This window comes from Malania oleifera, chromosome 1 (genome assembly GCF_029873635.1).
Source record: "Malania oleifera isolate guangnan ecotype guangnan chromosome 1, ASM2987363v1, whole genome shotgun sequence".
Taxonomy (NCBI): Eukaryota; Viridiplantae; Streptophyta; class Magnoliopsida; order Santalales; family Ximeniaceae; genus Malania; species Malania oleifera.
In genome coordinates, this window is record NC_080417.1 from 112,884,114 (window position 1) to 112,898,250 (window position 14,137).

Consider the following 14,137-nt stretch of genomic DNA (forward strand, 5'->3'; position numbering starts at 1 on the left):
ATATTTTCTAATTAACAAATTCATTAACATTCTTAATTAATATTATAAATATTATTTAATTGATAAATTAAATTAACATTATAAAATCTAATTAACATCTCTCTCTCTCTCTCTCTCATTTTTTTAGCTAAGCGGTCAGTTTGTCAAATATTTTGAAAGCTGCCGGGGTCCTCTCCTCTCTGTATATTGATGGAGGCTTTAAAGCTAATGATGTGTGGTCCAATCCCATCATTTAATAATAATAATACAAACAATAAAAATGCACCAACCTGCGCGCGTCAGATATTGCCCGTCAACGTGGGGGGTGCATTCAAAGGAGTTCTTCTTTTTTAATATGTGAGTTATTTTTATTTTTTTATTTAATTGGGCATTTACACATTATTTAATTAACGAACTTCTTTCATATTTTCCCTGCAAATTTTATAAAACTAAAAAAAGATGATATTTTTTTTTCACTATTTAAAAATATTAAAAAATAAAAAATATTTTCTACAAATAGGTAAGTTTTTAAATTACATATGAAAATAATTTATTTTTCTCAAAATTAAAGAGCCCAAAAAGGCGCAGAAAGGTGATAAAAGGGAAAGAGACAAAAAAAAAAAAAAACAACTAATTTATCCATATGACCTAACTAAAAATTTGGAGTCCAAATTTGAGGGACGAACATGATCATCATGGGGTGGAATCGGACGGCTGGCGTTGAATTAAGTTTGAGGATGCGTGGACTGAGTCCACATGGTGCAATTCCCAGAAAAACAAAAACAAAAACAAAAAATGAAAAAAAGAAAAAACAAAATCGAAATGACGCGGTTTTTCGTTGTAAAAATCAGACAACTCATCCTCTCCCGTTCCTTTTCTCTCTCGACGAGGGTCCGTACGAAATACGAAGCAGCGAAAACAGAAGAGGCAAGGGCCAAAACAAACAGGGAAAAAAATAAATAAATAAAAATAAATAAATAAATCTAGGGTTTCAAATTCCCCTCTCTTTTCTCCGTCAATTCCCCTCCCTTTTTTCTCACTTTCCCTCGCTTTCCCCCGGCGCCGGTGATATCGTTCTCTCCATTCGCAGGGAGGGTTCTGCCGGCTGGGTTGGATTGGTTTTCTGTTCGACAGGTCAGTGGATCCCGAATTTTCCCAGGAAAATCGTCTCTTTCTTCTTGATCCTTCATTTTCCCGGGAAAATCCTCCTACGGTTGCAGCTGTTGCTGGCCTGCTTCGGTTATTGATTGCGCAATTTTCTTTGAGGTTAAGGTACGCTGTTCTCTCGCTTTCTTTGTCAGAAGCTTGAAATTGCAATTAGCTCTGAATTGTTTTTGACTGCTAGGGTTTAATATTGTTTGTATTGGTTTCGTGGTGTCTTTGTTTTGTTTAGGGGTTCGGTACCTGACTGACTTTTTTTATTGTGAGAGGAGAGCTTGGCGTTGGAATTGAGGAAGGATCTGTAATTCTATATGAAAGAGAGAGGATTTGATATCTCCAAGATTTGTTTTTCTTTGAATTCTTAATCTGTTTCTGGTTGAGTTTGAATGCTTAATTGTATATGGATTCCGAGGCTATTCCACCGCCGCGTGTAGATTTGGTAAAATGCTGTAATTGTGACTGTAGTTGTTCTTTGATTAATGGTAGTTATTCAGGCACGTGGTTAAGGTCTGTGAAGAGAAAGTTTGATGAGTTTGAGGATGGCGGTAGATTTGTTTTACCTGGGTTTGATTATTTGTCTGTTGCCCGAGTTGAGGTTGAGAATGAATGCACAGCATTGCGGGAGATGGTTGCCAGCCAGCAGCAATCAATACAAGATTTGTATATGGAGTTGGAGGAGGAGAGAAATGCAGCATCTTCAGCTGCAAACGAGGCCATGTCAATGATACTGAGGTTGCAGAGGGAGAAGGCTGAGGTGCAGATGGAAGCGCGGCAATTCAAACGTTTTGCAGAGGAGAAGATGGCACATGACCAGGAAGAGATTTTTGCACTGGAGGATCTGTTGTATAAGAGGGAGCAGGCTATTCAAGCGCTTACTTGTGAAGTGCAGGCTTACAAACATAGGATGATGAGTTATGGCCTCACTGAGGCAGAGGCAGAGGGAGAGGGGGAGAAGGGAGGCCACGCCCGCAGTCAGAGTATGTTTGAAACCTTTGATGCTCAATTTCAATTCCCGGCTTATGATTACCCTCCTTTGAAATGTAATCTGAATGAGCCATTAGTCCATTCAGAGCATGACAATGAGACGGCTGATGTTGAGAAATATGCATTTGGTGAGACCCCTCGTGATCGGGAACATTTGAAGAATTTGGAATACAGGATCTGTCAGTTGGAGGGGACTCCAAGAAGCAATGAGCATGATGGAGATCTTGGCGGTACAAAGAATATTCTAGAAAAAGTGATAGTCAATCAATCACCTAGGCGGGCAAGACATTTGAGGAGGTTCTCAACAGAGAGTTCAAATTCTCTCTTGGGTTCTGCCAGGGAAATGGGTCAAGATTTCACAGCAGAATCTCCTAGGCCTGGTAGTAGCTTTAATAAGACAGAGTACATCTCACACATGGAGGACTACTCCAATGTGAAAAAATTTGATGATGCATCAGAAAATGGAGATGACATGAGTGACCGGGTATATACCATTGATTCTGTCCATAATGGAGTATCATACAATGGTGTTACGGAGACAAAAGCTTCTGTTGGGATGGGTGAAGATTATGTGACCACTCCTAGGGGTTCATTGAAGAGGGCTGATGTAGGAGATCCCGATATTAAGAAGCTTTACATGCGGCTTCAGGCTCTAGAGGCTGATAGGGAGTCGATGAAGCAAGCACTTATTTCAATGAGGACTGATAAAGCTCAATTGGTATTACTGAAGGAAATAGCTCAACAGTTGTGTAAAGAAGCCACGCCACAAAGAAGGATGCCCATTAAAAAGGCATCTGTCCTTCGAAGCTTTTCACTCGTGGAGGTATTGAAGGTAATATTGAATAATACTTCTGGAAGCATTCAATATATTTTGAATTTATAGCATTATATTGGTGTATTTGTGACTTACTCTTTTTGATCCATCCTTGATTAAATTTTTGATAGTATACAATTCATTTTACTTGTACTCATTTTACTGCTGAAGTCATATTCAAAATTTCTTATCATGATGACTTCTGCTGTCACATTGTGTTCTCATTTGCATTTCTTATTTAGTTTGATGCATTTTGAGAGGCTTTTTTTCTACCAATTTCCACTTCATCACAAATTCACAATAGTTGCTCCCATTGAATATAACTGAAAGAGACTTTGGAATGGAGTTTTGTCCCACAACATAAAATTAATTATTTGAAAATATGAAAGCTTATTGGAAGAAGTAACTATTTCAGTAAATAATTGTAATGTTAATATTTTTTAAAATTGGGAAAGATGAATAGGATCAACATAGTTTATATTTTCATATTTACCACAAGTCTGCAACATTGAAGAATTGGAGTTGTTTGGCTGTGATGGAATTTTTTTAGGGAGGTTTTCTATTTTGAGATGAAAGGGGCTGAATATTTGACTGAAACTCTAGACCTACTGTTGGATCAATATGCAAATCCTCTTCTGCTGCTGTACTTTTTACATGGTAACAGTATATTACAATGATTACGTGACCATTTATGCTTTCCTAGATGTATTTTCATGTGCTTTTTCACTTAAATGGGTTTGTTCCTGTAAATTTTCTTGCAGAATTGTGAGTCATATTCCATGCTATCCCTGGTCCCCAAATGATTGGATGATTCAGCTGCATGTATGTGTGTGTGTAGTGCTTTACCTTGGACAGTTATTTCCTATCTGTTTTAAACCTTACAGTTAAAATAGTGCTGTAGTTGTAAATAAAGCACATAAGACTCTTAAAATTGTTCTCTTGAAAAACGACACTTTCACCTAATCATCTCCATGCTTGTTAATTATCAAGGCCTTTTAGTCTTTGTAAACTGTCCTTCCTCATATCATAATTGCCCATGGTTTCTCTTTATTACCTTACCTTTACTTGTTTTCTCCTCTTGTTGTGTTGATCGTTGCAATAGCTGAATGATCTTTTCTTCCTTTGCTTTTCTTTTCCTTGAGTCCTGGTCATACGTATACCATGCACGAAAGTTTTAATTTCTGAAGTCAAGAGTGTCACTGGATAGTTTCTGGGAGGGGGAGGAGGAGGTAGATTTTCTTGTATATGATAATTAGTTGAATATTTACTATGTGAAAATTGTCACTTGCTTGTGTTACTGTTCTGAAAATGTTGAAAGCATATTCGCTACTCATTAGCTGAAGGGTGACATTGCAACTATAACTATTTTAGTTTTTAATATTTTTTAATGTCTACTTATCTGTTGCATATTCATTTTTGCAGTAGCACTTAAACTTTATTGTAATGTTTTGTGTTCAGTGGGTCTTGTCTTTCATTTTCTGGAGGAAGAGAGCACGTCGAAGCAAGTAAGCAAGTCATTCTTTGAATTTATTTACCAGTTGCATTTCTTTAATTGCATTAAGAAAACATGATTAATAGCCATTAAAGTGTGTGTTAGGTGGTATGATCTCCTGCTTTGCCTTTGATATGCATGGCCTTTTGATTAGGGTCCTAATGTAGTCAGAGAGTTAGGATTTTCGAATTATTTTGAGTCAGATCCTAATTTTTCTAAAATAAACTGGGAAAATGTTGTGGAAATATGAAGTGGCCATTTCTGCTATGTGGACAGGGACATGAGTATCCACAAATATTGCTTTCAAGCATGGACACATAGGAACTCCCCAAAATTTGAGCTATGTTAACATGGATGTATTTGCATTTTTTAAAAAACTTTCTTCTATCGATCTTATGTATTTGTTTATTTGTGAGCCTGTCCCTACATTAGAAGAAGCAAAAAGATGAACAAGATGAAGAAAATAATGGATTTATCATAGGTTCTCAAACTCAGAAGAATGACAAATGTTCTTTTACACCTATCTGAAGTAGACATAGGCAGACATCTGTCAGTATATGCATAAGTTAGCTAGTATCTGTCTTGTGGGCCATCAAAAGGTAAAAGCATTTAATGTATCAAAGACCACTCATGCAATGAAGAGAACAGTATCTCATCTTGTTGGAAAGATATTTTGGGAAAATTGTGAATTGTCTTGAGAACTATGCTTGTAAACTGAGGGTGTTTTGAAAAAAATTAAATTGTATATTGTAGTAACTAGTAACCATAGTTGCAAATCAAGATTCAAATATGGATCGAAATTCCATTTTCAGGAATCGAGAACCGATAATTGAATCAAATGACATGCATATATGTATGAACAACAATCAAAATAGTAAAATGCATTTAAATTTTATAAAAAAATGTCATATTTCATGTGTATGCTTTCTCTAAGCAATGAAGAGTAAGGGATGGAGTCTTGAAAAACTGACAAAAATCTTAACTTTATATTGTTTAGGGAAGGAATCAAGTAAAAATAGTAGGGTAAAAGATACTTAACTCCGCTGAGGTTTTGCAAAAAGATAGGGTCCTCTCCTGAGGTTTCAAAAATTCCATTGACCTCTTTTGAGGTTTCAAAAATGTCATAGAATTCTCCTAATGTTTGTTAAGAAGACACAAACCTCCTCTCCTTGAAACTTTTGAAACCTCAGGGAAGGTCAATGTCTTTTTGTAAATCCTTAAAGGAGGTTAGTGTCTTTTGCCTTAAATAAAAGTAAAAACTGAACTTTGATGTTTATCAACAATAAAGAAAACCATATTTCATGCGCACTCTTCTTTAATTAAAAAGTAAAAAAAAGGGGTAACTTATACAAAACTGATAAGTGATTGAACATACTACTAGACAAACCAACCTTTGAATCTTAACAACCCAGCAAAATGTGAGTACCACATGAGTGACCCGTGTTCTGCCTCTTCTAAGAGGAAATAATGGTTTGTGGGGCAACAGAAGACCTAAAGTTCTGTTGTCTCTTTCTCAGCATAGAATTGACATAGAGTAGGAACGGAAAGCAAACGTTTAAGAAAGTCAATATAAATATAAAGGCAAGCTGCAGTCAGGTTTGACTGGATCTAATATGTTCAGAATTGTGTTAATCAATTGATTCATATTGATTTGTTAGATTCAGGGGGTGAATTGATAGATTTCGCAATGATTTGGTTGTTTTTTACTCTAGTAGGATTTGGATTTATTTGGTGTGGAGTTTATATGAATCTTACGATTCGAATCGCAAATTGTAAGATTCTAACAGCGATAAGAAAAAGGTTTTATTACATGCTTGACAGTTGAGTTGAATATATCTTTTTTAAGAAGCAGGAAAAAATTGTTGTGTTCAGCAATTAATGTGGCGTGGATTGATCATATTTATGATTTTTATTTTGTCTTGTGTTTCTTAATATTATTGCAGGCATACATTTGGGCTGTCTGCCAACAACGTAGGTTTGCTGATGCTTTTGGACAAGGGTCCCCGAATGAGAAATTGGAGATGTCTTACAAGTGCACAAGTGTGAAAACAGTTCCTAGAGTTGCATACCCATCTACGAAGTCTGGCTGTGTTCATAACATGTGATTGCAGAGTGGATTTTCAATCACTCTACCGCTGTAGGTTTTAAATTCTTTTGCCGGATTCCCTGTTGCTGCAGAATTGGGCTTTTGGGAATTTTTGTGCAGTTTTTATTTCATTTCATTGCCTTGGAATTGAATATATTTTCTGGTTGATGAGTAAAACCACGGAACAGTATAGGCTTGCTTGTTCATATGGTTTGTTGGAATTCAGCTCGAGGTATGTCTTCTGACAGTCCTCTACTGTATATTACAGTCCTGTATGTTTTTCCATTGAGTTAATTTGAAGCCCATTCTTTACCCATGAAGAGTGCAGGTTTGATTCTGATGGTCTCTAATGCTGTGTTTTCTTTGTAATGGCAGTAATTCTTTTCCCTTTGTTGGAATGTTTGAAGTCCATTGAATGGACTAAATTTGGGAAATTCTCTGATGAGTCACAGCCCTCTCTCGGTTAGGTTTGGTTGGTTACCATGTAATACTGAATCTTGCTTGGCAAAAAGGCTGTATATTTATATACAATTATGACCATTCAGAATAAAAATCAAACAGTGGAGGTGTTTTTTTTTTTTTTTTCTCTTCCTGGTGCCCTTGGTGGTTGAATGGTCTTATTGTTGTAGGCTTTTTTCTTGAGTTTGAAGTTACAGTATCAAGCATTATAAATGGGGTTATTGAGAAAGATATGGCTGCGTAGCACTATAAAAAATTGATGGTTCATGAAACTTCTGAATGATTGCTTGTCTTTTTTCAGGCCCCCATTAAGAGAAATTTTTAAGCAGTCCTTGACTACTAACACAACAAACTCACACCCAATGCACTGAGTGGTCTCGACCCATTAAGGAGCTATCATGTTGACAGGCTCACTCTTCGATTGGCCATTGAAAGCAAACAGTTGTGGACACATAGTTGTGGGCTTAATTGTTCCTGAAGCAGCTCCTGAATGGATCGAGACCATTAGTTCAAAATCATTTTGTATGATGGATTTTTACATGTGAATGCAATGATTACTTATCTTCGGTAGCATGGTAAGTTGGGCGATCAGATGGGATAAGTGATAGCGATGTTTTTTCCTAGTATGTTATAATCTTCTTTTGAGAAGTGCAGCTAATTTGAAGCATATGCTTTATGCAGCTTATGATTTGGTTCCAAGAGAAGGATGAATTTGTTCTGGTTTTGTAAGTTGAAAATGTAGAGGCTTTCTTACTCTTTGTAGGCCGTTACCTTGCGAAGAAGGATCCTCCTCCAGTTTCTTTCTGGACTACTTTTTTTCTTTCTCAAATCATTTAAAGTTTATTCCTTTAAAATTTCTTTGAAAATAAAAATGTTCGGTGTCTGTGGGACTAACATGTTAATTTGCTGGCATGGACCACCTTGCCAAGTTCATCCAGGTGCACAAACATGCAGCTTGGCACTAGTACAATTTAGGCTGCAGCCATGTTATTTTATTGTACTAATAATTATTATAATAATAACAATAATAGTAAGCACTTAGTTTTATTTTATTTTTTTACTCTTTTTCAGAGTTATAAATACTTCATAAAAAGTTTAAACAAATTTTAAAAATTAAAAAATAAAGGTATATTCTGTAAAGTTTAAGGTAAAAAATTAAAAAGAAAGAAACACGCATACGCAACTACTTTTTTTATTGTTAATTTGGAGGCCTGTCGTAATTTTTGTACACATCTTGAATGACATGCTAAAATGATGGTTCAGAATTCCAAAATGGTATAAAGTGGTCATAGGTCTTAGTTATGAGCATAGTGTAGATGGAAAGTAACAATCTTTTTTTTAACAATTAAACTCTGCCAATATTTAAGCATGAAAAGTTTTCTTTTTTCTCATGGCATAATATTTCTTGATCCCAGATATCCATTCAAATCCCAAACATATGTTTATGAAAATAATAATAAATTTGAAAAAAAAGAAAAACATACCTCACATCACTAAATCCTTTGATGTGCTTTCTTTTTTTAGATTTAGAGAGAGAGAGAGAGAGATTCACTCTTCTTAAGTTGTGACTTAATGGAAAACAACAATAGTACCATGATGGGAGTGGATATCTTATATTTGTGTATCATGATGCAAAATCCTATCTATCATGGGCCACCAACATATAAAGACCACATTAACATAATTCCATTGGTGTAATGATTTAATATTGAAACTCTATTACTCTCTCTTTATCCTTTGATAGGAAAGTTTTAATAAAAGGTGATCTCATGATTAAACTATAGAACATACCGCCATGATATAGAATGTAAAGAGTAAGCACCCTCAATTACAATTGACCAAAAACAAAACCATATATACCAAAAATAAAACGTGGGAGCCTAGTTTAAAATTACAATGCAAAATGTAATCAATATGTAAATTTTCTAAATTGTTCAAACATCCATCCAAGATGCTTATACTTCAACAATTAAAGAAGCCATTGGCACTTGACACTAAAGTATGACTTGATACACAACAAAATGAGGTTGACACAAAAAGTCTCAATTTAGACAATTTATAATATTGTCATAAATAAGAATTATAAATGTTCGCATAATACATTATATGATAATAAAATAATCAAAACACAATATTCTCAGGAATAACATGATCATCAAACTCAATGTTACAACAATATTAATGACAACAGAAGTCTCACTAATCCGAAATGTCAAAATATTCAATTAAACTCACACTACTTATATGTTCCTAAAGAACTTTAGGAGTCAAGTTTTTAGTTAGTCTACTACAACCACATAATCTATGGCTATATGTTCAATGTGGGCATGAATTCACTAATTTTTTCTTTGACAAACAAGTATTTCTATCTTGTTTTAAGGAACTAATGGTAATGGAGAAATCACAATATCTAAACAATGACTTGAGATAGAATCAACAACATGAAACTCTAAAATGAAGCTTTGTAACCTCAAAGCTTGACACAGAACCTCATGGCAAGGTATATATTATGCATCTATCTTAAAGGTAACTATAAAAGTCTACCTAACGCTCCTTTTGAAAAGGGTAGGCACTGACCTCCATTGAGTTATGGAAAAAAGACACAAACCTCCCTTGAGGTTTAAAATCTTAAAGACCTACCCTAAAATATAAAAAATCTCATAGTCCTCTATTGAGATTTGCCAAAACACATTGAACTCCTTTTATATTTGACAAAAAGATAAACATTTTTAGGGGTACAACTCTCCCAAAAATCAAATGTCAAGGGAGGTAAAAGGAATATTTGAAACCTTTAGGGAGGTCACTAAGATTTTTAAAATCTCAAAGAATATCCATGTCTTTTTAGTAAACCTCAAGGATGTCATTATCTTTTGTTCTTTTGGAAATAGTTTCTTATGCCACAATTGAAACATAAACATAGGGGCTTCCTAGCATCTAAGTATCCAATATAGTCAACATCAAAATATCCTTAAAGGTTTTTAAGATGATTAAATGTGTAAATGAACATATAATATTTAGTGTCTTATAGTCCATCAATATATTAGTAGCACAAGCAATAGGAAGGGTGTTTACATTACTTGGGCATACATTAGGGTGCCAACAAGCTGGCTTACATTCTCCTTTTATACATTTTTTTTTTCATCATCATTCTGGAGATATTTAATCTTTGAGAGTTTATCACCTTTCAAGATAGTCGTAGAATAAGAATGCATGTAAACCCATTAACAACTTTCTCAACGCAGGTTTTCCTAGACAAGCCAATAATACTCAAGGATCTAACACAATGGATTTATAAGTCTCAAAACAAATGTGTCATCACAAAAATCTTCCATACCACACTAACATTATAATAATTGGGTCAAAAGATAGTGACCTACCTTGAAGTTTGGCAAAAAGATACAAACCTCTTGTGAGGTTTTGAAAATCCCATGGACCTCCCTCGAGATTTCAAAATTTTCATAAACCTTATTGACATTTGATTTTTGGGACACTTACACCCCTTAAAAGGCTTGCCTTTTTATCAAATATTAATCTGTGTCTTTTTGGCAAGGTTCGTATTTTTTCCCCAATTCTCAAAGGATGTCAGTATCTTCTACCTTAATAATATCTTTATCTCATGTAGAAGAGCACATCAAGTAAATTTCATCTATATCAAGTATGAGAAATTATAAATTTTCTCCTACTCATCTTTATGTATATGCAATGATAAGTTGTGTGTTTTAAACTGAAAGGAAGTGATGATTTCATCTGGTTTAAGATATCACTATCTTTAAGTCTACTTCTACCTATAAATAGAATTTTTCAATTCGCATATAACTGATCATTGCCAATTGCCTCAAACATCTTAGATTGCTCCATCTAAACATTTTCAACCAATTCATTATTTAAAAAGCAATATGCAAATCCATTTAATAAGCTCTAAATAAAAGGGAGCTACTAAATCCATAAAGGAATCTTTCTTGGACTTTGGATAGACTGTCTCTTTGTGATCAATATTCATCTTGATTTAGTTGTGATTTTTGCAATCATTTTGTGTGCATATATCTTAGTTTTTACTCTAGAGGCACACTTAGTTTTGAAAATCCATTAACAACCACTAGGTCTACATTCAGTAGGAAACTATACCAAGCCTTGAACTTACGATTTATAGATGTCAATGTCAATTCTGCAACAATTTTATTTCCTCTCACATATATCCTTTACATGGAGAGAATACAATTAAATAGTACAACTTGCAATTCTATCTTTGATAATATAAATATCACAGCAAAGAGGATGATTCTATATTTACATCTACAACTACATCTTTCCAAAATTGATTTCTAACAACAAAGAGGATGATTCTATATTTACATTTACAGCTATATCTTTCCTAAATTGATTTTTAACAGCTCATGCCAACACTCCCCCTCAAGTTGATGCATACAAGTCTCTGATGCACAACTAGCTTGTTGAGTGAACGTTGTGAAACTCTTTGCATGATACCGCCTTTGTGACTATGTCTGCTAGTTGGTCTTTAGATTTCACAAAGGAAAATTGAATTATTTTTGCTTCTAGTTTTTTCTTGATAAAATGTTGATCCACTTCCACATGTTTTGTATGTTCATGTTGGACTAGGTCGTGAGATATTGCAATAGGAGCTTTGTTGTCACAAAAGGAGATCCATTTTTGAAGTAGAGGTGAAGCCTAGTTCAGTAAGTAGTCTCGATCCAGAATAGTTCACAAAGCCCTTTTGGCATTCCACGGAATTCTACTTTGGTACTGGAAAGTGCTGCCACCTTTTGCTTCTTTCTTCTCCATGTAACAAGATTCCCACCAACAAACATAAAATAACCTGAAGTAGATCTTCTATCTAATATATTTCCAACCTAGTATGCATCTGTGTAGAGACCCAGAAATTAGAAATAACAAGAAAAACAGAAGGAAAGAGGAAAATGATTTGGTGAGGACCAAACCGTCGATGGTTTTGGGGAGTGCTCAGAAAACCATCGATGGTTACGTTTTACCGCAGCTAGGTTAAGGGTAAAATAGTGAAAATCGATTTGGTTAAAGACCAAACCGCCGACGGTTTTCTGAGAGCTTAAGAAAATCGTCGACGGTTTTGTCTTGGGACAGAGACCTATATAAGGGCTGCATGTCATTTTTCTTTTAAAAATACAAAAGCTCTCTCTCTCTCTCTCTCTCTCTCTCTCTCTCTCTCTCTCTCTCTCTCTCTCTCTCCCTCCTCATTTTATCATTCTAAACACCCCCAATCGACGATCAGACATTGTTTTCAAGGTCTAGTGGTGATCCTCGTCAAGTTAACTGGGATAGATTCGTGTTTTGAGGATCCTAGGCACAACTCCAAAACCAGGGTAAGGAAGTTGATTATAGTGTTGTTTGGAGGTTTAATTGATTTAATGGGTTTGTGGGCCTAGGAATGTGAATATGAACATAATTTTGGGGTTGAGCTGATTGAACTTAGGTTTATGAATATAGGGGATTGTGCGAATGCTGCAAGCACGCGTTTAAAATCCCTACGAGCGTTTCCATAGGGAATCGGGTAAGGGGATAAGTTATGCTAGTTAGTTTGAGAAATTTTACCAATTAAAGTATATTATTTAATTATGGGATATCAGTATATGATTTTCTAAATATTACAGGAAACAAATTTAGAGTATGGAATTTGGATTTTACATGTGTTATATATTTGTGAAAATTTAGAAATTTGGGTTACAGGAAAGTTTTACAAATGATTTGTATTATTTTCATATAACAGGAAAATACAGTTTTACCCATACAGATTATAGTATATGAGTTTCATTTAAATTGTGTGGCATGAGAAATATCAGGTATAGTATAGAGGTTTAATATAGAATTCTATATAGATTTTTCAGAACTATGATTTTATAGCTTTCACAAAACCATGATATAACAACTTTTATAGAACCATGATATTACAACATTTATAGAACCATGATATTACAACCATTACAGAACCATGATATTACAATTTATACAGAATCAGGGTAATATAGTTATTATAGAATCATGGTATTACAGTTTGTATAGGATCATCGTAAAACAGTAATATATACAGCATAATATTATACAATATCAGAACCATGATGGACCATAACAAAACACAGAGCCTGATACCGTAGCTAATACAGTATAGATAGTGCAACCACACATCTCAGATAGAGTGTGTTGTTGACAGTTGATTGTGCCTCAAAAGAGAGTAAAGGAGCTCCCTGGCAGTTCGGACCACGTTGAGCAGGCCAATCGTACTACATACATATTATAGTTTAACTTAACCTGGTAGGCTAGCCATGGTTAAGTCCAGCCCACGGGCCGCACAATCCGATCATGCGGGGTTAATTCATGATTACAGTTATCCATCCAGGGAAGTTTTTACAGTTATATGTATATAAACAGATTTTTAGAAAAACAGGATCTATGTATTACAGCTAAAAGTAAGATTAAATAGAAAGTTTGAATTTTTAATGGCAAAGGTATGAATTATGATATGTATTTATATTCAATTGCTACCTCAGTTACAGTTTAATTAATAGCATATTATTTATCAAAAACTCATTTGCCACACACTGGTAATAACTTATCTCATCTTACTGAGAGGTGTCTCACCCTAGAAATTCAAACATTTCAGGAAATCCAAACCAACGTGCGGAGCGAGTTTCGAGATAGAGGGGACTTTAGTACTGACCTAGCTAAAGGGTAAGTGTTATATTAGGAGATGTATTTTGAGTAGTCCCTAGGATTTCTTGTGGATTTTTGGGAGTTATACATGTATATTTTGGGGAAATAGTGAAACTATGGTATTGTAAATAAGGTTTAAGTATTTTATGTTTTCTGCTGCATAGATGGTATGTTTTATGAATAGGTATCCTTGGTACCACTTTGGGACTGAGACGTTATAGTGAATATTATTATGGGTGTTGGAATTGGTGTGATCCGAAGAGGGGGGTGAATTGAGTTTTAAAATATTTTGACTAAATTAAACATTTACGCCGACTCACCACATATCATATCCCATTCAATGTACACACGTGTATGTGAAATAATTTTAACAGTGAAAGTAAACATACACTTGTGCAGTATATCTTATTTAAATCAAATGTGTGTATGCAAATAATTATGAAATTAAACAAACATTCATGCG

General features: G+C 34.6%; 1 protein-coding gene across 2 annotated transcripts; it reads left to right on the forward strand.

Moving 5' to 3' along the window:
* The first annotated feature begins 819 nt into the window (after window positions 1–819).
* On the forward strand, window positions 820–7,092 carry LOC131164149 (myosin-binding protein 7). 2 transcript variants are annotated; one of them, XR_009139221.1, is made up of 5 exons: window positions 846–1,251; window positions 1,373–2,956; window positions 4,397–4,443; window positions 6,374–6,748; window positions 6,892–7,092. XR_009139221.1 is itself a non-coding variant. In XM_058121144.1 (4 exons), the coding sequence occupies exons 2-4, from the start codon at window positions 1,541–1,543 to the stop codon at window positions 6,474–6,476; spliced, it is 1,566 nt and encodes a 521-aa protein (XP_057977127.1). In that variant the 5' UTR covers window positions 820–1,251; window positions 1,373–1,540; the 3' UTR covers window positions 6,477–7,092. The 2 variants fall into 2 exon arrangements, 1 of the variants encoding a protein (XP_057977127.1); XM_058121144.1 differs by having other exon boundaries at window positions 820–1,251; window positions 6,374–7,092.
* The last annotated feature ends 7,045 nt before the right edge of the window (window positions 7,093–14,137 follow it).